This window comes from Aspergillus flavus, chromosome 1 (assembly GCF_009017415.1).
Source record: "Aspergillus flavus chromosome 1, complete sequence".
NCBI classification, from domain to species: Eukaryota; Fungi; Ascomycota; class Eurotiomycetes; order Eurotiales; family Aspergillaceae; genus Aspergillus; species Aspergillus flavus.
The window spans coordinates 240,293-267,051 of NC_092406.1; the positions used below are offsets into that span (position 1 = coordinate 240,293).

Consider the following 26,759-nt stretch of genomic DNA (forward strand, 5'->3'; position numbering starts at 1 on the left):
CGGGTTTGCTTGGATGGATGAAAACATGGGAAGCGAGGTAGGCACGGAGGTGATTTGTAGTATTTCCGAGGATCTTTGAACTTTGAAATCACAATCTCAGGATACAGAGGGCGTGACCTGTACAAGGGACAGCCAGGAGGCAAATTTGGGTCTGAACCTCGGCATCACACACGAGCCAAGAATCGGGATCGGCCCGATAGGGCTGGCCAGGGACTGGACAGAAGCGACCGTGTCTAACACTCTCGACGATAAACTAGGGAATGAGTCAATTTGAGTAAGTCATCTGAACCCCAGTAAATTTTTAAATAATTACAGCAGAAGAACTCATCAGTGGACCCCAACCGGTTCGGCAGGAAATAAGCAAAAGAGGGATTCGGGTCAACCGGTGATCTGCCGAAGCTAATTCATCGGACTGTGACATCATCGGTGGACTCCTTGGAAACTTTTCATCATCACTCAAACTTTCATGATGTCTTCAGACCTGGTTCCTCTTTTCTTCGCTATCACCATTATACTCACTATTCAGGGCGTGTAGACAGATGCACTCACAGAGGAACGGTATAGACCAGCACAATGGCAGCAGCAACAGCTTCACCGCACCGACCGCGTGAACATGGCCTTACAGCAGGAGATTGGCCAGATGAGCATCTCAGTCCCAGGCGTCGCTCGGTTGGTGGCGGCCATGCGCATCTTCGAGAACAGGGACTAGATACTGGTGTGCGGGTGATGGGTTTGTATTCCACTCCTTGTATGGACCCTTATGATGTCATAGTATCTAATGATCAAAAGATGATGGACGACTGGATATCAAGTTTCGCGAACATAAGCCCTGGCTTCTCAACCTGATTAAGCATCTTGAACGGCAACCCAAGCCCTTGCCGGGAGAACGAAGACCGTCGGTTATGTCCATGGAAGGACAGGACAAGTTTCCCTTGCGTTTGAACATCGTTATCCACGTAGTGGGCTCTCGCGGTGATGTACAACCATTCGTTGCGTTGGGAAAAGAGCTACAGAAACATGGACACCGGGTTCGGCTGGCTACACATCTTGCGTTTCGTGAATATATCAATGAAACGGGACTGGAATTTTTCAGCATTGGAGGTGACCCCGCAGAGTTGATGGCGTTCATGGTAAATAACCCCGGTTTGATGCCGGATATGCGGACAATTCGCAGCGGTGCGATTCCCAAGCGCCGTCGTGAAATGAAGGCTATTTTCTCCGGGTGCTGGCGCTCATGCTTCGAGACTGGGGATGGGACGGGTATGCATCATATCAAGGAGGATCCATGGAGTGATGCTCCAGATTGCAATACCCAGCCATTTGTCGCGGACGTTATTATTGCGAATCCACCTAGCTTCGCGCATTTGAGTTGTGCAGAGAAACTAGGAATTCCGGTGAATATGATGTTTACGTGAGTTTGTCCCAGTTTGAGTGGAAGTCGCCGTTTGCTAAGAGTGTAGGATGCCATGGTCGGCGACGCAGTCATTTCCACACCCATTGGCCAATATCCGAGCGCGTAATACAAAGCCATCCGTTGCGAATTTCGCGTCATATGCTATTGTGGAGGTAATGTTATGGGAAGGTCTTGGAGACCTTATAAATCGGTTTCGCAAGAGGGAGCTGGGCTTGGATCCCTTGGACGCCATCCGGGCACCCAGTATCGCACATCGGTTGCAAATACCATATACTTACCTTTGGTATGTTAGGCTTCTGCAAATTTCCAGCCAGTGACTAATGATCCTAGGTCTCCATCCCTCCTCCCCAAACCTCAGGACTGGGGAGACAACATCGATGTCTGCGGGTTTCAGTTCCTTGAAAGCGACACGAACTACAAGCCACCCGACGATCTCGATGCCTTTCTCAAAGCTGGTGACCCCCCGGTGTATATCGGGTTTGGTTCCATTGTAGTCGACAATCCCGCCAAGTTGACAGAAATTGTGTTCGAGGCCGTTCGCCTTACAGGAAAGAGAGCACTAGTGTCTAAGGGATGGGGCAATATCGGAGAAGGAAGAGCTGAAGTTCCCAAGGATGTCATGCTCTTGGGGAAGGTTCCGCACGACTGGCTCTTCCAGCATGTTTCATGTGTCGTTCACCATGGTGGTGCAGGCACCACTGCTGCCGGGCTGGTCCTGGGTCGTCCGACGGTAATTGTACCCTTTTTCGGCGATCAGCCATTCTGGGGATCGATCGTGGCACGCGCAGGTGCTGGGCCACAACCCGTGCCATATAAACAATTGACCGCGGAGAAACTAGCAGAAGCGATCAACATAGCTCTAGAACCCTCTACACTAGAAAAGGCCGAGGAGATAGGCAAAGGTATGCGGACAGAAAGGGGCGTGCAAAACGCCGTATGCAGTTTTCATCAACATCTGGATTTGCGTAGCCTGCGGTGCGCTATATGTCCTACCCGTCCTGCGGTATGGTGGCATAAACATCTGCACATCAAATTGAGTGCCTTTGCGGCAGCGGTTCTAGTAGAGGCTGGAATTGTGGATCCGCATCACTTTGAATTGTGAGATCCCCCTTTCCCCAGAACAAAGCGTTATGTGGCTGTTTACTCATACTATCTAGGTACCGCTCCAAGCAGTACGACACGAACCGTGATCCGCGAGGGCCGCTTTCCGCCGGTGCTGAAGTGCTGTACGGAGTTGTGAGTGATTTCATCAGTGGCCTTGCCACTGTGCCTACGGACCTGGCTGGAATGCTTTCGAAGGAAAATCGCAAAAGAAAGCGTCACCATCATCATAGCCACCATATCGGTAATCGAGATTGGGTAAGGTCACACTGTACGACAGGCCTGCAGCAGGCGAAAGAAAAAGAAAGGGAGCGATCATCCAACGAGCATACCAGTGGTCCTAGTCGTCAAGACAGATCTGAGGGCGATAATAGATCATCCATATCAGAATCCGACATTGAGTCCGAGAGTGACAGTGACTACGCTTCAGCCGAGGAAGAACAGTCGGACAGCAGTAGCACAAATACGGTTGTTGATGACTCCGATGAGGCTGCGAATGAACTAGACCTTGAGCGCACACTGACCCGAAAACGAGCTAAAGAACAGAAGACTGGTGCGCAAGAGATTCTAGCAGAAACAGGCTACCATACCTCTAAGTTCGCTAAGCAAGTGCTTAATTTTGCGATCATGCTACCCACCGATTTGACGCTTAGCTTAGCTAAGGGTTTCCATAACGCGCCAAAATTGTATCATGACACCACGGTACAAAGGATTCCGAGAGTCCGCAATGTGAAAAGTGGCTTTCGAGCAGCTGGGACAGTGAGTGATTGTCTGTTTGCGACCCTCAGAGAGAGATGCTGACAGGTATAAGGAATTCACAGAAGGATTCTACTACGGCATTACCGGCCTTCTTACGCAGCCTGCTCGGGGTTTTCAGAAGTCCGGTGGTAGAGGCTTGGTAAAGGGAGTTGGAAAGGGGGTGGGTGGAGTGTTTTTTAAGCCAGCTGCAGGTATGCCTGTTTCGAATATATCTCATTTCTATTCCTAGGCTAACCTACCATCTCAATAGGCATCTGGGGACTAGCAGGCTTCCCGCTGGACGGACTGCACAAGAGCCTTCGCAATTCCCTAACGAAGAATAAGACGAAGTACATCCTACGGTCGCGACTAGAACAAGGTATCCAGGAGATGTGTGCCGCATCAATGGAGGAGAGAGCCATTGTGATGAAGAAATGGCGTGAGCTGGAAAAGAACCATCCTCAGAATCAAAATGGTCACGCTCATTAGCAAACCGCAGATACCCCTGATTTTGTAATTATACCATGTATGTATATTAAAGATGACATTAGTACAAAATAATACATTCAATACAAGAACAGGATCCTGATACTCCTACACTCACTGGATGGAGATCTTTCCTCCATCAATCTTGACGTTAGCCGCCCACATTCCACGACCCTTGGCCATGTTTTTCCCATTGTTAAAAGCATGGAACACAATAGCACTACTATCCTCGCGGAAATCAGAACCACCGGGACCTCCAAGCGCTCCAACATTACTGCTATCCCCAGAAACCAGCAACGGCGCATCTGGAGCCGACGCCTTGGTGTACGGACCAGTGACGGCCGACGCGACGGCATAGCTAACGTCATAATTGAGGGAGTTGTACCAATTGGACGAGAATGACAGGTAATACTGGCCACCACTCTTCACGAGACTAGGTGCTTCAACCAGGGGCCCGTCGGCATCGTCGCGATCAATCAATTGCTTGGCCTCTCCGTCAGGAGTCACAGCATCCGACTTCAGCTTCTGCAACATGATAGGCGTGGGGTGGTATCCGCTGCCCTCCTCATTAAGGCTGTTACCGTCGACCTTATAAACAACGTAGTATGTGCCATCGTCGTCCTTGAAGCCCGCAGCATCGATGGCGCCACCTTTGCTCTTATCACAGGCAAGAACATCTTGCTCCGGCGAGTAGGGACCGGTAACTGAGGAAGAGGTTGCGGCGCCAATGCAGTGCTTACTGCCTGTTCCGCTGGTGGCAGCGGAATAGTAGATAACGAATTTTCCGTCATTCTGTCATTCTTAGCTGGAGCTCCTACTCTACCTGGAAGATATTCGTAGACTCACCCGTTGGATAACATCTGGAGCCCAGACCTTCGGATGGCTACCATTTACCCAGCTAGGGAAAGGACCCGGAAGCGCGTCCTGGCCATCCAAGACATTCCACGTTTTGAAATCTGCGGAATGAGCTATCTGAGTATTGACACCGTTTGCAGTCGTGGCAAAAGCGTAATATCCATCGTCGGTTTTGATGACGCTCGGGTCGGGAAAATCCGCGTCGATAGCTTTCCAGGGTTCGCCCAAGGCTGTCCCTAAGAAAAGCGATAGCGCGACTAGTTTCGATAATGAGGGTGTCATTGTGCTAAACATGTTCTGTGTTGTTGATTCTCATCGGTACATACGGGGGGCCTGTATGGGTTTTATATCAATCGAATAATATATTGGAGGATTCTGCCCTGCCCACTTGCGGTTGACCTGATTTGCTGAATCGGGAAATTGGCCGTGAGGATCAGCGCTTCTGCTGACTAGACGGGAATTGATCGGCATAACCAACACTGAAGTTAAATGCTGATTGAGTCTCGGCGCAGTAGGCTGTGCATGATGTAAACATTAACAGCCCCTAGTGGGGAGAATACGGGCTCTGCGGCTAGTTAGCGGCTTCAGATATCCAGAAATAGGTCAACCTCACAGCAATTGCAATGCAAATATTGGATCTGCACTGTTTTGATTAATGTCACTATTCAGAACTTATGATGCTGATCAATTCAGACTAGTCGAAGTCGCCCTCATCCGTCTGCCATTCCACATATCAGAAAAGTACTGTTCCAAGATAATTTACCTAGCTATTGCCTTTACTAAACTACGTAGACGACGTAGATGTCTCTCATTTTTCATCTTCATGCCAGTTGATATACCCAGTAAAGTGCACATTTACCGAGAAATATGTTACTGAGGATGAATTGCAAGGTTCCCATTCATGCTATCTAGTCAGTAGGTCACACAAAATTAATAAAGAATAGTAGCCCGTCCCTCTTTATCTATCGTGAGCGATTCTCTATTTTGGCTGCTTCATACTCTAGTAAAATCTTTGGCAAAGTCGCTGTACATTTCCGGACAATTCAGAGAGCTGCCAAACAAAATGGGATCCGTGGACGAGGTTCTTAGGCTGCCCGACAAGCAAGCCCTAGTTCAGGTTGCATCATCCCTGGCTGGCACTCGAGGCTGTCAGCTAGATAATGACAGCTACCCATCACTGGACCAGGTTACATCATCTTCATAATCAGCTTTCCCGACAGGGATGAGCGATGGGCTGCGAGACTACCGTTGAACCAGGATGATTCCTTTTTCCAAATTTGTACTCGACAGATCCAACTTGCCCACAGACCCCCAAATGTTCCTGCTCCTCGGATACACGGGTATTTTGACTGCGGCTCTCACGGCTACAACCCTGTCGGTGTCGGTTACATGTTACTAGATTGGATTGAAGGGTCTCCCATGATGCCATGGGATCAGCTAACACCTGCGGCCCCATATCGGCAGAAGGTTTTGGACCAAATCGCCGATCTAATACTCATCATTATCCTTGAGTGTCCGCTAGATGACCAAACTCTGTTTTACGGTACGCCTGCTTCCAATCATATTACAGAGCCATCGTGACCTCAGTAGGGGTTCCCCACGGGACACCAAATGGTACGCAGGTATCAACCAGCGTCTGGCTCACCGAGTGCGTGGACAGAGGTATACGTCGTACGCTTCGCCGGCATGACTATTCCACTGCCATCGACTATCTAATTCAACGGTCAATGATTCCTCTATATGTTGTTCCCGAGCACCAAAATAGTCCCTGGGTGTTTGTCCATGTGGATCTCCACAATGACAACATCATTATTGACGAGGAATATAACATAAAAGGGTTCGCTTAACCCCCAAACCGCTCTTCTTCCGATAACATCATACCTTATGCAATGCTAATCTCCACCCAGTATCATTGACTAGGACTGTAACTTTCCCGTCCCACTCCCCCACTCCAAAAAGCTGCAACCTTCCCAAAACTACTCGAAAATGTGCCCGGAGCCGCACCTCCAGGCTTATCAAAGACCCACGCATATCTAGACTTTGCAGCGATAAACGTTATTTCCTATCTATTCTCGCCGAAAAAGAAGAGAAGCGGACAAATGGAACAACAATCACTCAACTCATGGAAACTTCCAGCGAACGAAACTTTTTCGAAATGTCCCACCATCGTGTCCGCGTATACCGTGAATTTGTGAGCAGATTCTGCTTGCGTACAAGGGAGAATGTTTGTGCTGCATTGAAGGAGGTTGAGCGTTTCTTGGTATCAATCCGATGTTCAGTGCGAGTGATGAGGCTATTGTGAGAATTGTGCAGATGCTAGAGGGACTCTTGCATTAGTACGAATAGGCTGTACGATTTAATTACATCCCAAAGTCAAGTCAAAGGTAGTTCATTTCATGGAAATTTACAAACAACGCTACAAGATCTTCCAATGAAGCAACAATGATGTACAGAGGGCGAATCATGCTATAATAATCAGCTAACAGGAGCCCCATATTGATCTCAGCCAAGATATGGAACCCGAAGATATACAACCTAATTCGAACCAAACTTGGAAGTAATAGCATCATACTCCGTCTGCGTTAACCGCAAAACAGAACCATGCTTCAACCCTGTGGGGTAAGAAGACGAACTTGACTTCTCCCAAGAGCCCGCATCGATATCGCTTGTCTGAAACGGAACATATTCCTCATAGTTATCAAGCAACAGATGGTAAAGTCCAGAATTCTCAATGTCAGGAAACGAAGCTGGTCCCTCAGACAACGGGTTATCGCCAATATATCCGGGAATGCGGGTCCATTCTCCGAAAAGCCCACCTGTCGTCGTTTCCTGGTAAACCTGGTTGACATTTTCGTCCTTGATGAAACGAGCGTAGGCGCCGGGTGTGCCGAGCTCCAGGAATTCTTGGTCAATGAGGGGAATGTCGTCCAGAGCGACATAATCGGCTGGAGAGCTGAAGGTCACAAAGTCTCTTGTGGTTGAATAGCGAATTCGATCCAAACCAGCAGTGCCGGTATGATCTGAGTCAGTGGAGTCATAAAGGCGGGATGCCCAGAAAAGATAGTATTGCTGCTCGTCATCATTCCAGACAGCAGAAGGTGCCCAAGCCATACCGGCAGTGTCCTCCTCAATCCTGTTTATAAACAATCGGAATCAATTACATTTGATCGGCTTGTAGGCTTACATACGTTGTCAATGTAGGTTCAGACCAATCTACAAGATTACTTGACTTCCAGATAGTAAGCCCACGGCTGCCGCGTCTTGTTGCTTCATCCCAGGAAAAGCCGTCGGCGTTGATGTCCAAATCTAATCAGAAAACGCATTGGTTAGTTAATGTATTCTCTGTTTTAAAGGTCACGGTATGAATTCAGTACCTGTTGCAATCATGAAATACTCAGACCTAGCAGCGTTGGAAGCAAGAAATATATCTCTTACTGCGCGTGTGCCAACAGTCGATTCCAATACCGGACTTCCTCCATTAAGAGCTTTGAAAGCTAACGGATCTGAACCTTCGGAGAGGTACCAGAAGACTTGAGGATTCGCGTCAGTAAAGGTGGAGAGGAGATAGCCAACGTAAGAGTCCCCATCTTGGCGAGGTATAACTCTGCCTGTTGAGAGGGAAACGATATTCGCCACAGCGAAGATGGAAGAGAAGATGCGCATGTTGTTGCGGCAATAAATTCGTCTCTCGGAGGTAGGTACAGTATTCGAGTATAAGACAGCGATTCTCCACTATGTCGACAAAGAACATCCTGCACGATTCGACGAAATCCCTGATCCTTTATAAAACACGCAGAGCTTGGCTACTGTCTCATTGCTCGCTTTTCTCCTGTGAATGGCTTCATGATTCGCGGACATTTTGCGCGATGGTTGTCTTGGCAGTGGAGTCCTCCACCGGAGAACTCCCAGATCTCATATTTCCCTCCACTGGAGATGCGGGGGAATCAGAAAAAAATGTGATATCATAGGTTTACTATACTATACATGGCCCGCCATCTGTCTCAGTAGGGTAGTAGATTTTTCTAAGTATTGATCTTTCCTTGGATAAGGAAGGAATGAAAGAAGGGAGAAACGAACCCGAGGGTAAGTATAAGGGAAATTACAGAAAGGATCAAATCAGGGATGAGCCCAAATAATATTTAACAGTACACTTAGGGTTGAGCAAGAGCCTTCCAGTCGTAGAGTGAGCCCTAATGCGGTTATGTATCTGAGAACAAAGCCACCGCACTCTGGCCGTTCTTCCGTCGCAAGATAAATAGGAGCGAGTCTTTGATATGTATATATTGAGAAGTATATGAAGTGAAGAGCATTCTTCGAATTATTGACTTGCAACCTTATTGAGTGTTTGGTAGTTAAACATAATCTCCGATTTGTCGAACAAGTACCTCCTGTTTCCGTCCAGATTGGGCAGCTTACGTTTCTAGCTTCTGCAAGACTTTAACTTAGAGTTTACCACTTAGTAGAAGCTAATCTATTCAGCAGGTTTATAAAAGAATTAAATTTGCTAATAAATGTCGTCAACGAGGGTTGTCGGACAACTTAACCTTCCAGGGAGCCTGCGGGCCTCCCGAAGCCCCGCTGCCCCGGGGCTCCCAGTGTTTCAGTCAAAATAGTGGGGTAACATACACAATAGGCTTCACCAAACTGTACGCTTTGTAGAGTTCGACCCTATACTGGGAGCAGGAGACGTATTTTTCCAGCGCCATGATTCGAATAACCTTTAAAAATATTAAAACCGGGAGTCAATATAAAGTAAGGGCTCGTGGGCCCCAAGCTTCACTTTTGTGAAAAGTGTCCTGAGGTCAAAATTTCGCCGTCCATTGGTCCTATGGGGTAGTGGTTATCCCACCGGATTTTGATGAACAATATATATAGACAGATATATAAGAGAAGTCAAATCTTCCGGTAACGCCGGTTCGAATCCGGCTAGGACCTTCCTTTTTATTATTTTTCCTTTCTATGTCTCACTCACCACCCACTCGTATCTGATGCCTCGACCAAATCAGCACTAAGCTTCGAAAGAGTTAGTTTATATACACTTTGATGTAATTAGACTTTGAGAAAGACTTGTTCCTGAATGGTTTACGAAATAATCTTACCTTATGTATCACGTTGGAGGAAAGAAGGATATACAGAAAGAACACTGTATTGCCGGAAGCAAAGGCTTTTTCAATATCTTGTTGTACTGAACCAACCATAGAAGTGAATGCTGTAGCGTTAACAAGCTAAACTGGATAGAGGCACGCAGTCTTTGTATAAGTGATGGTACTGAACCTGCTGCCATAACAGTCTATCATGCATTCAAGTTATGGCTGGTTTGAAAGGAACTTGGGACCTCTAAAGTACATCTCTTCGTATGTACTTGCATAGCGTAGGTTACCAATGTGGTCAATAACACTTTGAATATCAATAAGTGGAGCTTTCCCCTTTTCCACGCAACCTCCCTTAATAGGTTGACTATCTATATATAAGAGTACTCTGTCTGTCGAACTCAGTGGTGCTGAGGAGCAGTGTGGTGGTGCACATGGTGATGGCCACCCTGGTTGGGAGGCGGCGCAAAACCACACTTTCCAATCACTTCGGTGTCAGGAGATGGCTGCTTCTGAGCGGGGATAGTGGGCAGAGCGTCAGTTGAAGCAGTCGTAGGGGGCGTTCCTGTAGTCCTTATCCAAGACGAGGAAGGGCTAACTCTGGTGGAAGATGGCGAGCTGGCAGGTCTTGACGGCGATGAGACACGAACCGAAGAGCTCCATGCGACGAAGCTTGAGCTGGGGGTTGCAGAAACTGAAGGAGATGCCACACTCGAGCTAGGGGTTACAGCTGCTGCGCTACCGCCTGCGATGCTGCTGTATGGCATCACGCCAGGGTAAAAGGAGGCAGGGATAGTAGGAATTGCAATGGATGTGTTCAAGGCCATCGCTTCGGAAAGGTCCTCCTTCATGGTGGGCGCTGCGTAGCCACTCGGTGCGCTGGTGGCAGTCAGTGTCGTTGTGTACTCTTTCAGCTCATCACCGTCTTGGAGACAGTGTCCGTCTCCATAAGCGCTCTGGCAGAAATACGTCTGACTGTCTCCGGTCTCCGTCCACATGGCGAAGTCCTTGATGGTAATATCATAGCAAGGATTTTCATCAGGACAGAGGATTTTGATCGGACCACGTTGCACACCATCCTCCTCAGTGCCCTTCCAATTGGATACGGTAATGTTTGAAAACTCAACACCATCTCCATCGGCCGTGTCAATATTGCTCCAAGCGCTGTCGATGTCCAGGGAATAGGCATTTCCGTGGCCTGATCAGTGTTTCCATCTTAGCGACTATTCCTGGCATAATATACAGCAAGGGAGGGAAGGAATTTACCAATGAAATTCTCCAGAGCCAGATTCCTCACGTACCCATCGCCTCCATTACTCTTGATCATAAACATCTGATTGGACGAGCGGGTGTACACGTTGCGATAGATGATGTCCGTGATATTAGTGCCTGAGGTAATGGATCCGATCGCGCAACCTCCACTCCAGTTGCAGTAGACGTTCTCGATCAACAAATTATGGGATGGATTCTGCGATGGATATAATTAGCAAGCGCGTGATATAGCAAAATTGAGTTACCTCGCACCTTGACGGTCACACACTCATCCTTATTAGTGACTTCGACCTATGTATCGTCAGTAAGCAGATTCTTTCCCAGGCATTCAATGTCAGTAGACTCACATCGTGGATCCAGACATTCTCACCCCACACATCAATACCATCTAGCCCACCTGAACTGCCTCCGCGAACCACAACGTTGTATACCTCACCATCTGACACAGTATCAAGCGACATATGAAAAGCTGGAGAATCAACAAGAATAATATCGTGAACAGAAAAAGAGGAGACCTTCTGCAATCTCATGATCCTGGTATTCGTCGATTCTCCCGCATTACGAAACTCATAGCCGAGTGCCTGAATCGCACCCTTTCCGTTGCTGCTGAACATTTCAAAATCACTCGTATGCTCAAACGTTATCATATTGCCGCCATCAGTTCCATTCCGGTAGATCACGCCGTCAAGTTGCAGAGCCCATGACTCTCCTTTATCGAAGAGCACCCAGGTAGACAAGGCATACTCGCCTTCGGGAACATACACCAGACCACTCCCATTACAGTCTTCAAAGGCGTCGAGTAATGGTTGACCAATATCGGTTGACAAGTCGGCGACTGCTCCGTAATCAAGAACATTACACGTTTTGTTGGCGGCTTTCTCAGCCGCTGACTTCAGAGGCCCAACTCTGCCAGTGAGTTGGGCGGATGCAAGCAGAGGTGCCAGACCCCATAGAAAGAGTGATACAGAACGCATATTAGAGCATCGATAAGCGAAGGTAGAAAAAGAAAAAGAGGGAACAAAGAACGAACGTACGTAGCTTTAAAGACGTAACGGATTAAATGAGAGGACAATAGTTAGACAATTCCAACTATCAAAAAACCCAATACAGAGGTCAAAAGAGAAAGAAATTGGGAGGCAGTGAGCATCCTGAGAAGAGGCTCATCACATCTTATCTATCACTTTGTATATTTCTCAAAGGCCCCCTTAATTAAGTGCTATTCTCTTAGCCTGTCGATCGGCAGTGGGCTGTTGTTCGCGCGCGTACACTACTTCGGAGTACTCTCTGTATTCTGTAGCCGAGAGCGTAGCCGAAGCTCCACCGGAGTTCGTGTCTACCGCAGGCTGTTGTAAGCCCTAATTCCAACGAACCACAAACTAACCGCGAGTTAATCTATATCAAACGGTGTCCAGCCCGAGCTACCCAATTAGGTGGGGAAATTACGACTACGTAACTGGAAAATAACTGCCGACTGGTGGGGCGGGAAGAAGTCTATCTTGGCAATGGCGGCAGCTCGCTTAGCAGTCTTTGCTGCTTGTGACTCTATAGACACACGTAGAATATAAAAAGAGGAGAGAGAGAAAGCTTATATGGTAGCAGTGGATCTAGCGGCTTGAGGAGGTCAAAATTCATTCTCTCACATTGGAGCAGACGCTACTATCAGGCGGCTACACCAGCAAATGCTCGCTGGCTGAGCCGCAACATAAGGTCACCCACTGGCCTAAATAGGCACTTCTACCAATCACGGCAGTATTTTACAGTCAGTGTGCATGACTGGACCACAGCGTATGTTTAGGCTGGTATCACGATGTAGCAAACTGAATGCTTGAGAAGGTGATGATGGAGTTTTTCTGAAGCGTGGGCCCGTGGGGCCGAAACCCAACAAAGCTTAAGACTGAAAGTAAATATTCCGTAACTCCGGAGCGTACCAAAGCTTCACCCTGGTTTAATCAGATGTACTACGGAGTCTTCAGTAGCTAAGATCATAACATTGTATACATGTGGGCTGATGATTCCTAGGCAGAAATCAGCAAGTATCTTATTAGAGGGCTCTGCTTTATGGTTTGGTATGATCCACATAGATCCCAAACATAATATCATATCTTAAACCGCTTCAAGTGACTTCAACAGAACCAGCATCTAGGGGTACAAACACAGCAACCTCCCGCGCTGATATATATACCTGGAAGCTTCCATTTCACAGGATAATTAACATCACTGCGTTATCGACACTCCGTGGGTATACCTTACCCTTTATCATGGCACCATTGCAGGGCCAACAAGCACTGACGATCCCTGCTCCCGCTGGACGAGTATTGCCTTCAGGGGCATGGGACCGAAGCGGCATGTTTGGACACAGGGCGTTTTTGTCGAGATCGATTGAAGGCACGTATGAGGCACGCGGTCGCCAGCGACAAATGGCCAGACTCATCAATTATTTTTAACCTTCGGCGGTATCAAAATTCAGAAGAGCCCCAACCCCACATCCTCGAGATCAATACTCTATGGAAGAGGATTTGCATTTTCTCTAGTTACTCGATGTGTGCGATTTCCGTGGGTGCCATTGTATATATTTATACTCATGCTTCTAAGGGGGGTGCCAAAAGGTGCAGTACTATGGCAGATATCGAAACATTAATCTCCAAGATTTCTGGGAGAAACTGGGTTCATGGCTTGTGGGTACGAGTGCATGTACAGATCCAGATATCTCACCTCCAGTATTCCTCTACCATCATGAGATTCAATCAATGCCCCCCATTTGTGTCACACACAGCTTTGCGCTCCGGGCTCCACTTGATCCTTAAGTGTCTGATGTTGTGAATACCCAGGTCTAACCAGCCCGATCAGGAGATAGTTCTGCTCGTTTGCCACTCTCTTAACCTAGACTATATCTCGATCCTAGATCTTATCTTCACGATCAAGTAGAAAAAGACTAATGTATACCAGTGTGCTCAATGTTCAGTAATATTCCTATGTATCAATGGTCCAAACCTGATATTGAGTACTTGGTTTTCTTTCATCGATACGGTTGAAATTACTGGAGCCTTCTTAAGCAAGACGGTACGATACTGAGTTACTTTCTTGATAGCAAGGAGAAATTTTGATATTCTAATGTGCTCCAGCATGGCACATGACCCTACAGCCCTAGCATGTCTCAGTCAACAGGGCACCGAAGTACTCTTCCCCGGGTCCCAATAATGAATGTATCAGCATTCTAGATGGTTTTTCTTCGCTAGGCACAAATGGAACGATTCATATCGTACCTGCGAAGATCTCATACCAGGTGACCTAGAACATAATCTCCTCTTGAATAAATTGATTGGACGTATGCCGGCGTCATTCTCCACGCAGAGGGTCTTCCCCAGTCAGACCTCTTGAAACAGCCTAATGTGCCTAGAGCGTTCGTTATAATTCCCCGCTTGCCCTCTCCTCTCTTGTTCCTTGGCGAGCTTTTGGTGTGGCCTACACAGTGACACATCTCCTATTTTTCAATTTTCCATCAGTTTGTATGTACCATACTGCTTCAGTGTATGTGCCTCTTCACGTCATTGGAAGTCTTACAGCCACTTCAAGGCACCAAATGAACAATCTTTAAGATTCCGAAAAATTACTTCACTGTGATGTTACGCAAAGAGTCCCCAAGACACCTACTTATTTCCCTTGTTGTCACCCCATAACCGGCTTCGACAGTGTATCTCCACCTGGATATGATTTAGGTGACCAAAGCAAATTTATTTGATTGGCCTATTTCCGTGGAGAACGGGCAAAAGCGCTAGCAGTCACTCTCGGTTCCATTGGACGGAACCATTTTCGCTCAAAGATTTTAAGACATGGACCCTTATTTTAGCTCAGAGCTGACGTTTGGTTTTCTTCGAGAAAGTCTTGGCTCGTACACCCAAGCGACAACACGGGATAATACGTCCAAACGGTCCAATACGTCGCTGGCATTCCTAGCAGGACCCTGAACCTACCGAGTAGGGTGTAGTGATAGGCATAGACCATACGTAAGACAGGCTTGACCAATAATAATTAGGTAATGTTCGTGTGATGGCCTAGTTACGTCCATAGTGGAGAGGCCAAGGCAACCCACGGATGTAACTTTAATCGATGGACCGAATTGTTCTGCCTATTTGTGGGGGATGCTTTGATGCTGAATGTTTGAATAGCCACTTGTTCATTGTAAGAGGTACATTCAGAGAGCTATTTCTATAAGTTGTATCCAGAGCTGGTGAGTCCGGGGAGGCTACCATGAAAAGTCATCCCATGGGACCACAGAGTGGTTTGAGTCCAACCGAGTCTTGTCCGAAACACACTACGATCATCTGCCTAGATAAGGTCTGTTTAGGTTCGGAGGCTAAGCTATTTTTGACCGAAGCTTGGTCTCCAGTTTATGTTAAATAAGCTCACAACAGTCAGGGCAGGCAGCCATATTTCGAAGGGTCTCCTCTTTGTGTGCATACTATTACTTCCACTTCTGACTCGCTTGTTTTACTTTGTGTATGAACGTCTATAATACCATCTCAGTCTTCTGATGGTTACCCCTTGATCAAATCCCAAAAATGCCGGCTACAGGAAGACCAAATACCGACTACGAGCGCTGGCTTCAGGATCACAATCCAGACGCTGAACTTCAACCAAGTCCACAATACGGTCCTCATCATGGCAGTCGTTCTGGGAAATACCCCCCTTTTCACACACCCAAGTTAGTCTGAACTGAGTTTCTCAGGTAGTTAATGCTAATAGTAGCCACAGGACCGACAGGCCTCGTATTCCCTACGCCGAACCTCAAATCCAGTTTTCGCCTACAGAGAAGGAACTTGGATCTTCTCCCAGGGAGAGTTCAAATTCACCGACTGTCATCTTGCTGTTGATTTTTATCGTTCTGGTTGCTATTGCATATGCACGAACGCAACTTGCGCACCCCTCACGAGGCCCGCAGACTGCGAGAAGAGGTGAAAAGATTTGATGATTGGATACGACCTTCATGAGCTTGACATTATCTTGTTGACTTTGAAGCATTCCCGCAATAGCTGGTACAGTTGTCTGGGGGCACCTGGATGGGTAAAATTCAAGAAGTGCCGGTACCACACTGTTGAATCAGGGATACTTGATTGGAGAGTTGAGAGATGCAACCCAAATATAGCGCGATTTCGAGGTGGAATGCTTTATGCTGGTTCATAAGCTGTTATGGCATGCTTTGTATGGCGCAGGGCACCGGTCGAATTTTAGTGTGCAAGCAGTAATTATCGGATATCAAGTTATCATGGCATAGAACTCCTTGTTTTCTACAAAGTAAATCCCTTATTATAAGCCCTTTACACAGGTTGGGTGTCTCTAATGGGCAATCAGGCACAAGGCTTCCGATTACAGTCCTAGTTGTAATTTTCTGCGTGATTTATTCACTTCGAACCTAGAAAGGTTTCATAGAGATTGTCTCCCATAAATTCATTCTACTAACATGGCTAGTTAATCTTACATTTCCATTCAATCAGTAGCGAGGAATATAACAAATGCACAGCTTCTCCCAGATAAATGCCTGATTCACTGTTGTCTGCGAATACAAAATGCTAATGATTGCCATTTGCTTTCTTTGAGCAGGACCCTGACTTGAGTCGCTCTGCCGGTATTTCAATCTTTCTTTTACCAACTATCTCTCCTGTCATTTCTTCAATTATTAGAACGTTAGATTTCTACAAGCGCAAACAGATGAACCACCCTTTGTTAGCAAACGAGCCCACGGCAAGACACCTGAATAGAACGGCTATACCAAGTTTTGACCCGTAATTTCGCCGACGACACTAATCTACCAGCCTCATTGGCCCTCCTTTGAGACTCCCTACACACTGAAGTGACAATAGCCAAGCTAGAGCAAGTGCAGATATGTAATTCTCCTCTATTATAAGACGCACAAGCGGCTCGGAACTGTCGGAGGTGTCGGAACCCCTTCCGAATATTGGGCAAAATACAATCTCGTGCCGTGTTTCGCAATGCGTCCATACATGGGACTGAAAGTCAATTGCTAAACTTAGCGATGATATTGGATATAATATAGCGCAACCTGTTGCCCTTAAATGTGCTGGATGCACGATTGCAGGACTGCGGTAGTAGGTGTCAAGTCGGGCTCTTTCAGATACCTCAGTCTCAGGATGTTGGCAAATCTCTTGGATATTTCACATGGACTATCGGCAGATAGCCTTGTGCTCGTTCTACAGAGGCCGCGAAACGGCGACCTGGAGCTTGGAGTTTATTTGGGAGAACCCCATCCATGGGGAAAGGGGATTTGCGTTTAATATCGACGACGACGACATTGTACAAACTCTTGTTGCCAATGCGTCCACGCAGTATCTATAAACCGACAGAAGTCTACTATTACCCAGCATCACTCGTCTACCGCAGTACGTCGGTCAGCTATAAAGGCCATTATGGAAGACGTCGAAGGCGACAGATCAGTACACAGACCGGGCCAAAGAAAATGGACCACAGGATTCATTTTGATGCAATCGACTCTGTGACCTTGTGCAATACATGGCAACATTGAGCTTACTCCGGTTCCTCCATTATTTTGTGATCGCTGTTCCCCCTTCTGCCGTACTCTCGGCTCAATATACGAAATGCTGAACTCCGAAAGGTACGCTTCGATTATGTCTGAACCGCGCAAGGCCAACCTTCAATACCAGAAGAAGCGCACTGCGCGTTAGCTATCCAGCTGGCGCAAATTTCCATGTTGTCAATATCCTTCTACGCAAATAGTTTTTGATGATAAAATCAATTATAGCACCCCTGCCTAATCGCCCAATATATCACACATTTCAGACCGACCCTGTGTGTTATCGGGTGTGCCACGTTCGTTGGCAGACGGTTCATTACCTCTGGGCTCAGGATAATCATGAGAAGGAAAATGAAGCCTCTATCGAAGCTCAGCTTCTTATGTTTCAGGTCGCAGAAGCCATAGCTACATCAGACAAAGATCAATCCTATGGCTTGCCAGACATCTCCCTTGAACATCAAATACTTCGAGAGATTGACATAGGCCCTCCCTGGCCACTACCCACCTGAGACCAACTACTTGTAACAGCTGTGCCTTTTGACAATGAGCACCCGATTCAAAATACAGGGATTTGGGGCTCGATTCTCATTTCTATTTAGTTAGTATCGCATCGAGCCCAATCATACCAAAGCCTAGGGTTTATCACGTCGGCCCACGATATTACCGTGTTGTCGAGCGAATGTTCGATTCCCACAGACGGATGGACAATCAGAACGCACAATACAAACGATAGAAGTTATGGTGCGTCACGGAGTTACTCAAGGAGAATCAGGCCCTGAGTCTCCATATTCAGCTTATTCATTTCAGGTGTCTTCAGATTTAGGGATTTATAATTCCAATTTTGTTTACATTTTAGCATCTATATGCTCTGTCTGGAGTCTATCCAAGAAAATTCTTTTCGAATTGCCACAATGTCGCGTCCTAGACATTATCCTTTAAAGAACTACATCTTCTCTAATCCGGCATATTCAAATCTAGTTTCGACTCAGTCCTCGTCCCAAAAGCACATCTACCCAGAAGAAACGAAGATTAAAGCAATCTTGATATATCCTTGATCGCATACGATCAGCTCATTATAGGCTCCACAAGTACCAATACCATCAATTGAGACTGAGCACTTATTATCCCATGAGGATTCTGATAATGATGATGGCGGTGTCCTCTTACCCTTCCAGATTGGCATATGGGCACCACTACAGACATCTTCTTTCCTTCCCCTCTGTTCCCTGGTGAATTCGTTCATCATCATGCCTTCTCATTGAAAAGTACTTGTCAACCTCCTCCGCAAGCATGATCTCCGTCACCCGGGCGTGGTGGATAATGCTCCAAACAACACCGAACGAATACGGATATCCCGTTTAACAGTTCTTGTGATCAACCTGATTGTTCCATCCAGGACCTCATCAAATACTCCTGGATTTGTTATGACTGCCGCTGTGTCAACTTCGCACAAACCCATCTATGTAGAGCCAATGGGGTCCACCAATTATCCGCCATGTCCAATTCCGGCGCAAGAGACAAAGATGGCACCAGGAAACGACGGTTGCAATAGGGGCCCAGCTGGCCCAAGAAGCAACTGCTGCTCGTCTGACCAGTTTCAGGGGGGTATCCCGAAAATATCGACCGTGTCGAAGCTGTGGAGCAATCCGCAACGACTTGAACTTAACCGCCGAGAAGTGTTCGGCCCTGATCTCCTGCCAGACCCGACACGCAATGGACCTCCTAATGACATGGTATATTTGGAGATAAGCCACTTACGGCTTGCAGCCACCAGAGCACTGCAGCGTATGAATCTCACTCCTGCCTAGCAGCTATTCTCTTCCCTAATTTGTAGTTTTTTTACTTTGCGACTTGCAGCTCAGTGGCCTCTCAAGGATTTCGAGAATATGTACTTCGCTTAGGAAGATGAAGAATTAAACTATAGTCTTGAAATACCGTCAGAAGTGCAGAGTATTGTTGCGCAGTTGTTTAAGGATGTCCTCCGCTTGGGGTTCTCTGGGCAATAGAGGATGCATAACCATCATATACAACGAATATGATGAGCCAATTTAGTCACGAATGACTAGACCAAATCTTCAAAGGGTTCTTTTCTTCTCGGCTTGAGTCTCATAACACCACACGTCGTCAACGCTCTCAACTTCCTTGACAAATTTTCCATCTCATCGACCTGTATATATCCAAATGTAAGTTAGGCAGTGTTCAACTCGCGCGACGTAGGGCGCAAAAATCAAATATTACGGTTTTTGGCATCCTCACTGATGGATATCAGTGGGACTTTGTTCACCTGTACGAGAATAGCAGGGTAAGGAATCCCCTATTTAATGAGGTAAATCTCAATTGGTTACTAACACACTACAGTACTCTTTGATAACATTCCGGTGGGATTCAGACTAATCCCAGCGAATCTGGGCTCTTGTGAACTGGATGGTAGCTTCTGCGGAGGTGCAGTCGCCCCGTGGATCAAATTCTTTCTTAGGTTCTTTTAGAGCCATGTGCACTTCGCAGTCAAACGGACCTTTATTTGGATCACGCAGAACGGTTATAGGCAAGACTATTTGAAGTATGGTGGTATTGCTTGGGCAATGGCAACGATGTAGAGGAAACGGAATCACCATTGCTCTATCTCTTTACAGCCTTGCCCGAAGAGAGATATCCCAGGATATTTTAGATCTACTGGTCCAATCTCACACTACATTATCCTTCTATGGTTGTAACTATAACGATTGATATACTATGGGGTTGTTTCTGAGATTGGGTCATAGACTTTTATAAGTGCGAAGTAAAAGGCGGAGGGAAGCTGTTCTTAGATATCACTGCAGTGCGCGCCTATGCTTTATTTTAACACCTCTCTCTCTATATCTATATCCAGAGACACTATGAGTTTCGCCGCAGAAATAGTCCGTCGCAATCAATAGGAACTCCATATGGTCAAGGGCCAATCCATGTTCCACGCCCAACGGTGAGTTGATGAGACTGATAAATGTGAGTTTGGTTGTTTTTGAAATGTCGGTGTAGTTCGACAGCTTTATTAAAGCTTTGGCAGGTCTATGATCTTGCCCATTGCCTGGAGCTTTACCGATAATTATGAGCCGCGCTAGGTGACTCATCGAACCTATACAGAGACCATTCAAAAAGTACATTGTCTAACCATTAACACTCCACCTTCTCGAGCTCTTTCGCGTGACTCTCTTCCCACGGGTGCTCCACTTCCACTGAACGGATCAATGCTTCGTGGGCAGCGCTCCGCGGTGTGATTTCGAGACGATATGGCGCCGGGTGGCTGATAACGCCCGGGAGAAACTCAGCCTTTAGATCGCCTTCCCCCTCGGGCTTGGAGAAATTAAACACTGTCAGGGACTGCACGATGGTCAGGAAGATGGTTGCGTCGGCTAGTAGTCGGCCAGGGCAGATACGTCTGCCAAAGCCGAACGCAAGAGTATGCGGATCAAGCTCGGGATTGTCGCCCAGGAAACGCTCAGGTCTGAATGTCTCAGGATCGCGATAGATCTTGGGGTCATGGGTGAAGCCCCTAAAATGGTTAGATATGTATTACAGTATGTGAAACTCAGCGTACGGGTAAAGCTCAACGTACCAGATGTTTGGCAGGATTAATGCGCCCTTGGGAATGAGATAGCCTTCGTAAATATCATCCTCTGTGACCAAGTGCGCAACGCCCATCGGGCCAACTGGGTGCCATCTAAGGGTTTCCTTGACCATGGCATCAATATATGGGAGGGTGTCACGATCTTCAAATGTAGGAAGCTTGTTCGGGCCGACGACACGATCGATCTCCTTTTGGGCTTTGCGCTGGACTTCGGGGTATAATGCCATTGCTAGGAAGAAACTCGATAACGACGATGCAGTCTAGAGCATGTTAGCCAGTACGCATCTTGTGAGAGGTTCGACTGGTGTTACAGTATCTGCTCCTCCTGCATAAAGTGCTCCGGCCGTCCATTTACTCACAAGCTCTTCTTCAGCAGTTGGTTCTCCATCGATTTGTTCAAGGAGACGGGCCAGGTACGAGGGCGGGTACGACCCTTGACGCATATGCTGCTTCACAAGTTGATATGGCTTCTCAATGGTTGCGAGCAATGTCTTTCTCCACTCGTAGCCTGTCCGCTTGAATCCGGCACCTGGGAACCAGGTTGGAAGGTATTTCACTGTGTTCGTTAACTTCTGGGCAGTTGGTCTGAAAAGCTAAGTTGCCCTACAAAGGGGAATGACGTCTACCAGCCAGGTCCCGGGTTTCACCACAGCTGAGAAGTTCTCCATTGATTCGTTTACCAAGTCAATGAGGGGATCGCGGCCATGAGGCTCGATATTATAGCCATATGCAATCTTTAGAATCACAGCCCCTACCTCCCTATTCCGAATCAGATACACCACCATCGATTAGGCTCATAGACTTACGTTTTAATATGCTGAATCAATTCATCTGGCTTCTGCAAAATCCGCAAGAGGAATCGCCGCACTTCAACGTCCTGCAGTGGGTTGAAGCGTGACATTAGCTCCTTAGTACCCAGAACGCGATGCATCGCTTTACGATAAGAGCGGAATCGATTGGTGTATCCCTGCAGGGTTACGACATCTTCCCAACCCACTCTGCCTTGTGTTACTATGTGTATAGTCTATGTGGACTATCCGTAACTTGGTGTATACTCACATTTCCGCGGCAAAGACCAATCTAGGTCGAGATGAGTATATAACGGAGCGCTTTTCCATGAGGTCAAATGCCGCCTGGTGGTCATTAAGGATGACGATTGTTTGGCCAAACATTGACACAGAACTGATTGGGCCTGGCGAAAACATTTATCAGATTGCGCCCCTGTCGTATGAAACAATGATAACATACCGTAGAGCTCCTTGAACTTCAACCAGTGAGTCCACTCCTGCTGTCCAGGTCGCGGCAGATCCCGCAGGTTTCCAATTATCGGCTTCGGCTTCGGGCCTGGAGGAAGTGGTGCAAGCGTCTTCTTTCGAAGTAGCATTATCTTTACAAAATACAGAAAGGCCAGCCCCAGAAGGACACTGCCTAACGTTGGTAGAGGCATTGTGACAGCCATCATCTACTAGAAGTACAGACAACAAAGAATAGAAGGAATGAAGGAAGTACTATACAGTGCAAGGATCAAGTCCAGATCAACGGCGGGGCGGCGTGGCTCTTATGCACGAGAACAAACGCCACCCTACGTGCATGCTGAACTTACTGTCAGCACAGTAGTGGCGAGATAATTAATCTAGTCGGTATGTTAGCTCTATAATTTGGTCACTACCATTCTTCGATATTTTCATGATTGGTCTGCCGATTGTTTTTAGAGTTAAAGTATGGACACAAAGGGAAGTAGCTAGCACTTGGCTCCGCACTTAAAGCCTCGGCTGGCAACTCCCAAAGAGCAAAAGAGGGGATAAGTTGAAGAGATACGCAGAAGTTCTTGTAGGGATGGTCTTGATGCAACAGGCCCCATCACAGAAACTAGTGGTTTCGGATATACGCACCCTATTTGGTTTAGTTTCAGCCTTAGGGGAGGTATTGGAAGTCGCACGTCCAGCAACTTCCTCTCCTTGGAAAACAAAGTTGTATACCGGTTTCTGTTGACAGTGTCGAAACTCTAATAAGAGCAAGAAGTATTACGTTTGCTCACCCACGTTCCCTTCCTTGAGGCTTACCACCAACGGTGTCTTCCCATTTCACAACAACCGTTCGTTCGTGGCCACAACTCGTCTCGGACAAAGCTGGTCCAATTTCTCAAGAGTTGTGTCATCGATGGTCTACTCTAGCAAGTAGGATCGAAAAGATTAGTAGAGGCTTAAGAGAAGATTACCCGCTAACTCTGGCCTGGAAGACCTGCGCGACATTCTTGTAGCCGTTCATTCATGTCATCCTATACCTCTCCTTTTCTCTTCCTCTACCTTAGATAAACAACATACTAGCTAGCATTTCCCAACATGATGCTATCCTCAAGTGGCATCCCGGGAGAAAGCCACATCAATGTGGCTCTTGCTCTGGCCGGGTCATTGAGGGATAGCTTGGATCATGGTCAACCTGCGACTTTCTTAGATCACTTCAGAATGCCCAACGCCGTGGTCTTGTCCTTATGGTACACACCGGTATCCTATTCCTGGACAGGCTCGACAGGAGAGACGACTAGTACCTGCATAGATAGCAGTGGTAACTCATGGTATCGCGCTACAATGCAAATGCGTTGCCCTGGATCTACCCACTATCACCTATCCTGGCTGGCTAATCTCAAGGCTCTCCTTTGGCAAAACAAGGAAGACAGTGGTGCCAGCTCTCAACTGCTCTGTAATATAAGACAGCAATAAGGTGCAGGGAGTGTAGAACTGTATCAAAATGATTAGAATGACTATCGCTCCTCCGTAGTTACCGCCGAATGGGATCCCTACTCAAACAATTCAAATCGGCCAACGTCAGCAGTAATTTAACTACCTATCAAGCCCACGGATTAGCACAATGTTACCGGCAACAGATTAGTGGACAATAAAAATAAAAATGAAAGTGAGGGAGAAAAAGAGTGCCATAAGAGAAAAGCGATTGGTGAAAAAAAGTACGGAGGAAAAAAGAAAAATGAATCTCCCCGACTGGGAGTCGAACCCAGGTCTCCCGCGCTTGTTCTCGTATGAGATGACAAGCGGAAATCATGACCGTTAGACCATCGAGGACTTGTTGTGAAAAGCTTTACTTTTTAGGTACATAGCCCAAGTTATTAGTACCTAGAGGGACTAGAAATGGCTTTACCATCCCGGTCCATTTTAGCAAGTGTCTTAGGGAACAACTTTCTCACTTCAATGCCTTTAGGCCTGCACAAGTGATCGCTCGGACATTACTCAAGACTAATAGGGCCTACAAGTAAATAAATCCTACCAAGCTATAGGATTAAGTCTTACAGTTGAACTTTTTCTTCTAAACTTCATATTCATTGGATATATATATTCGTCAGGGAACAACATTTGCCTAAAATTTCAAGGTTAAAAACCCACAATAATGAATGAATGATAAGTTCACGGGTCTGTTCGATTCTTGTCAAATCACCAAAGAAAAGCATCATTGTCAAAATAGGTTTCAATTGATTATGATCGCTATCACCTAATACCGATCCGCGCCCTAACTTTGAGTTGTCGACATGAGTGTACATGATATATACATCTTTTCAAAGGTTCTTTATAGATCTACTATTTTATTAAGACCCGCACGCCCTTGCTATCCATCTTCGGGAAAGGCAGGAACATATCATGTGCAAGTGTCACGTCCTCAAGTGTAGTTTCATACAACTCGAAATCTAATTCTCGGAGGACCTTGGGAAGGGCGAGGAGAATTTCGGACCGCGCGAGACTGTCCAAGAATTAGTGTGGAGGATTGACAGTGGGTAAAAGGAAGCATACTTCATGCCAATGCATTGTCTTGACCCTTTGGTGAACGCCACCATATACTTTTCTAAATGCTTGCGCTGTTCTAGGTCTAGCCAACGCTCGGGAATGAACTTATGTGAGTCGGGGAATATGCGCTCATCATGATGCATCAACGTGCTCGACATTCCAACGGGAGTCTGCTTGGTAAGTATACAATTGTTCAGCATGTTAAGATAGAGATATTTAGACTTACCCCGGCGGGTATAGACCATTCCCTGAACTGCAGGGCTCTATCGGGTGCAACTCTTTGCAATCGAGTGCTGAGGCCGTACGAAAGTCTGGATCGAGTTATTAGTAAACGCCAGATATTTCTAATAATTGTGGTCACAGAAGGGTCGTACCTTAATCCTTCAAGGATGACTGATGTCTAAGTGTCAGACAGTTAGTGGAATGAATACTCAACATAGATACTTTTACCAGGACATACCAGGTAAGGCATTTTCTCGAAATCTAACAGAGTAGCCGTCCGATCAGGATCCAGCTGGTTGAGCTCCTCTCTCAATTTCTGCAACTTGTCTGGACTGTGAAGCAGGTAGAACATCGTCCAAGTCAAAGCTTTGCCTGTAGTCTCAGCTCCTGCACCGACCACTACCTGAACTTCCTGCCACAAGCGCTCCGGAGATTTCTCCTCCGGCGGAAGATTGCTATTGAGAACGTCGTGAAAGAAAGTGGGATGACTGAATTGACTCTTAACTTTGTCATATCCGTTGGCGTTTTGCTCCTCCATGATCGACGCTATGACCTCACGGCAGCGACGTTGGAAATGGAATGTCAAGTCCATCTCGGGATTTAACCAGGATAGCCAACTTTCGGGTAGCGCATTAAATACTTTAATAAGCCAGGGGAAAGGTTTGATATAGACGCCCGACTTCGCAACTCCACTCAGTGTCCTGCTCCATCGCGGAACAAAGTCCGGCTCATCGAGGTAGTGGAACCCAGCACCCATAGTGTAATCGGTCACAACATCAGTTGCGAAACAGGTAAACGGATATTGAAGCGCGACTGGGGTTCCTGTTCCCTTGAATTCCCTCAGACGGTCGTACAGCTTGTCGACCAAACCCTGGATGAGAGGTTCGAGCTTTCGTATCCGTGTCATCGCAAAGTAAGGGTTCATGTTGGAGCGCAGGAGGCGGTGATGATAATGGTCCACTGTCGCCATTGCCGTCTTGGTAAGCCCGAATTGCCGTGTGTAATACTCATATTTATTTCGCGGACTGTCTCGAGAATATAATACTTCATAATAATCGGGGTCACTGATATGGAGTTCCCAGGGACTGATACGCACGATGGGACCTGGGATTAAGGTACAATTAGCATTGTGTCACTATATTTTGCCATACCAATGGCTTGTTACGTGTAGTATGTACCATATTTTTCATGCATCCGAATGATTTGGAATGTATACTGGCCCTCGCAGTAAATATCGTAGTACAGTTCATACCATAATGTAAGCGCAGCCAACTTAGGGCCGGGGAACTTGGCCAATGGGGACAGCCATAATCGATACACAGCCAGAGAAATCAGATAGCCTGCCCCTGCTAAGGCGATGATCCAGGGTTGAAAAAGGAACTGAAACATGCCTCGATCTCGCACAACGTCAGCGCGAAGGACAAAAAGGGGGAAAAAGCAAAAATTGGGCGATCGGGCGAAACATGACCAGGGCTACGATGTTATTTACGCAGTTCTCTCTTCTTTACCTTCCACCAATACCGAAGGATGCACCATCGACCGTTAGTATTTCACCCCCGCCCCCATATTAAAACGGTACTGCAGGTATCTCCACAGTCTAAGAAATGGCTGTCCTGTCGGAGCAGCCGATCCCTCGGAG

The 26,759-nt window shown here is 46.9% G+C and overlaps 10 protein-coding genes and 2 non-coding genes across 12 annotated transcripts; 5 read left to right on the forward strand and 7 right to left on the reverse strand.

Annotated features, from left to right (window-relative positions):
- Positions 1-573: 573 nt before the first annotated feature.
- Positions 574-3,742, forward strand: F9C07_2061931 (UDP-glucuronosyl and UDP-glucosyl transferase; the record flags this gene model as incomplete). Its single annotated transcript, XM_071508658.1, has 7 exons — positions 574-730; positions 790-1,411; positions 1,461-1,697; positions 1,745-2,512; positions 2,860-3,274; positions 3,327-3,465; positions 3,525-3,742. The coding sequence occupies 7 exons, from the start codon at positions 574-576 to the stop codon at positions 3,740-3,742; spliced, it is 2,556 nt and encodes an 851-aa protein (XP_071365402.1).
- Positions 3,743-3,764: 22 nt separating this feature from the next.
- Positions 3,765-5,343, reverse strand: F9C07_1001423 (putative arabinan-endo 1,5-alpha-L-arabinase). Its single transcript, XM_041289076.2, has 2 exons — positions 4,586-5,343; positions 3,765-4,531 (listed from the first exon to the last, which is right to left on the reverse strand). The coding sequence occupies exons 1-2, from the start codon at positions 4,886-4,888 to the stop codon at positions 3,854-3,856; spliced, it is 981 nt and encodes a 326-aa protein (XP_041141749.2). The 5' UTR covers positions 4,889-5,343; the 3' UTR covers positions 3,765-3,853.
- A 1,786-nt stretch (positions 5,344-7,129) lies between these two features.
- On the reverse strand, positions 7,130-8,257 carry F9C07_91 (putative arabinosidase; the record flags this gene model as incomplete). The annotated part of the gene is made up of 3 exons (XM_041289075.1): positions 7,130-7,727; positions 7,783-7,900; positions 7,969-8,257. 3 exons carry the CDS (start codon positions 8,255-8,257, stop codon positions 7,130-7,132), a joined length of 1,005 nt encoding a protein of 334 aa, XP_041141747.1.
- An 849-nt stretch (positions 8,258-9,106) lies between these two features.
- On the reverse strand, positions 9,107-12,374 carry F9C07_2278583 (rhamnogalacturonase B). Its single transcript, XM_041289074.2, has 5 exons — positions 11,304-12,374; positions 11,209-11,247; positions 10,951-11,152; positions 9,694-10,882; positions 9,107-9,607 (listed from the first exon to the last, which is right to left on the reverse strand). The coding sequence occupies exons 1-4, from the start codon at positions 11,928-11,930 to the stop codon at positions 10,086-10,088; spliced, it is 1,665 nt and encodes a 554-aa protein (XP_041141746.1). The 5' UTR covers positions 11,931-12,374; the 3' UTR covers positions 9,107-9,607; positions 9,694-10,085.
- Positions 9,417-9,529, forward strand: F9C07_t34. Its single transcript has one exon. It is a non-coding gene; the product is annotated as a tRNA-Gln (tRNA).
- Positions 12,375-12,382: 8 nt separating the features above from the next.
- Positions 12,383-13,303, reverse strand: F9C07_93 (uncharacterized protein; the record flags this gene model as incomplete). The annotated part of the gene is made up of 2 exons (XM_071511887.1): positions 12,383-12,498; positions 13,207-13,303. 2 exons carry the CDS (start codon positions 13,301-13,303, stop codon positions 12,383-12,385), a joined length of 213 nt encoding a protein of 70 aa, XP_071365403.1.
- Positions 13,304-15,515: 2,212 nt separating this feature from the next.
- On the forward strand, positions 15,516-15,922 carry F9C07_94 (uncharacterized protein; the record flags this gene model as incomplete). The annotated part of the gene is made up of 2 exons (XM_071511899.1): positions 15,516-15,658; positions 15,709-15,922. 2 exons carry the CDS (start codon positions 15,516-15,518, stop codon positions 15,920-15,922), a joined length of 357 nt encoding a protein of 118 aa, XP_071365404.1.
- A 3,104-nt stretch (positions 15,923-19,026) lies between these two features.
- F9C07_95 (uncharacterized protein) lies at positions 19,027-19,404 on the forward strand (the record flags this gene model as incomplete). Its single annotated transcript, XM_071511910.1, has 2 exons — positions 19,027-19,288; positions 19,361-19,404. 2 exons carry the CDS (start codon positions 19,027-19,029, stop codon positions 19,402-19,404), a joined length of 306 nt encoding a protein of 101 aa, XP_071365405.1.
- A 1,249-nt stretch (positions 19,405-20,653) lies between these two features.
- On the reverse strand, positions 20,654-22,554 carry F9C07_2058617 (cytochrome protein; the record flags this gene model as incomplete). Its single annotated transcript, XM_071508615.1, has 7 exons — positions 20,654-21,032; positions 21,096-21,367; positions 21,410-21,663; positions 21,715-21,866; positions 21,914-22,105; positions 22,167-22,299; positions 22,356-22,554. The coding sequence occupies 7 exons, from the start codon at positions 22,552-22,554 to the stop codon at positions 20,654-20,656; spliced, it is 1,581 nt and encodes a 526-aa protein (XP_071365406.1).
- An 895-nt stretch (positions 22,555-23,449) lies between these two features.
- On the forward strand, positions 23,450-23,827 carry F9C07_2101058 (uncharacterized protein; the record flags this gene model as incomplete). The annotated part of the gene is made up of 1 exon (XM_071508921.1): positions 23,450-23,827. One exon carries the CDS (start codon positions 23,450-23,452, stop codon positions 23,825-23,827), a length of 378 nt encoding a protein of 125 aa, XP_071365407.1.
- A 268-nt stretch (positions 23,828-24,095) lies between these two features.
- On the reverse strand, positions 24,096-24,184 carry F9C07_t73. Its single transcript has one exon. It is a non-coding gene; the product is annotated as a tRNA-Asp (tRNA).
- Positions 24,185-24,515: 331 nt separating this feature from the next.
- Positions 24,516-26,656, reverse strand: F9C07_2248621 (cytochrome protein; the record flags this gene model as incomplete). The annotated part of the gene is made up of 8 exons (XM_041289072.2): positions 24,516-24,854; positions 24,905-25,068; positions 25,125-25,209; positions 25,273-25,298; positions 25,359-26,224; positions 26,299-26,511; positions 26,543-26,593; positions 26,629-26,656. The coding sequence occupies 8 exons, from the start codon at positions 26,654-26,656 to the stop codon at positions 24,695-24,697; spliced, it is 1,593 nt and encodes a 530-aa protein (XP_041141744.2). The 3' UTR covers positions 24,516-24,694.
- Between the last annotated feature and the right edge of the window lie 103 nt (positions 26,657-26,759).

Excerpts from the sequence above, each read along its gene's own strand:
- F9C07_1001423 (XM_041289076.2), bottom strand. The coding sequence starts at position 4,888 with ATGTTTAGCACAATGACACCCTCATTATCGAAACTAGTCGCGCTATCG. Across the intron at positions 4,532-4,585 it reads CTCCAGATGTTATCCAACGG|AATGACGGAAAATTCGTTAT; the intron begins GTGAGTCTACGA and ends TAAGAATGACAG.
- F9C07_2278583 (XM_041289074.2), bottom strand. The coding sequence starts at position 11,930 with ATGCGTTCTGTATCACTCTTTCTATGGGGTCTGGCACCTCTGCTTGCA. Across the intron at positions 11,248-11,303 it reads AGAATGTCTGGATCCACGAT|GTCGAAGTCACTAATAAGGA; the intron begins GTGAGTCTACTG and ends GACGATACATAG. Across the intron at positions 11,153-11,208 it reads ATGAGTGTGTGACCGTCAAG|AATCCATCCCATAATTTGTT; the intron begins GTGCGAGGTAAC and ends TATCCATCGCAG.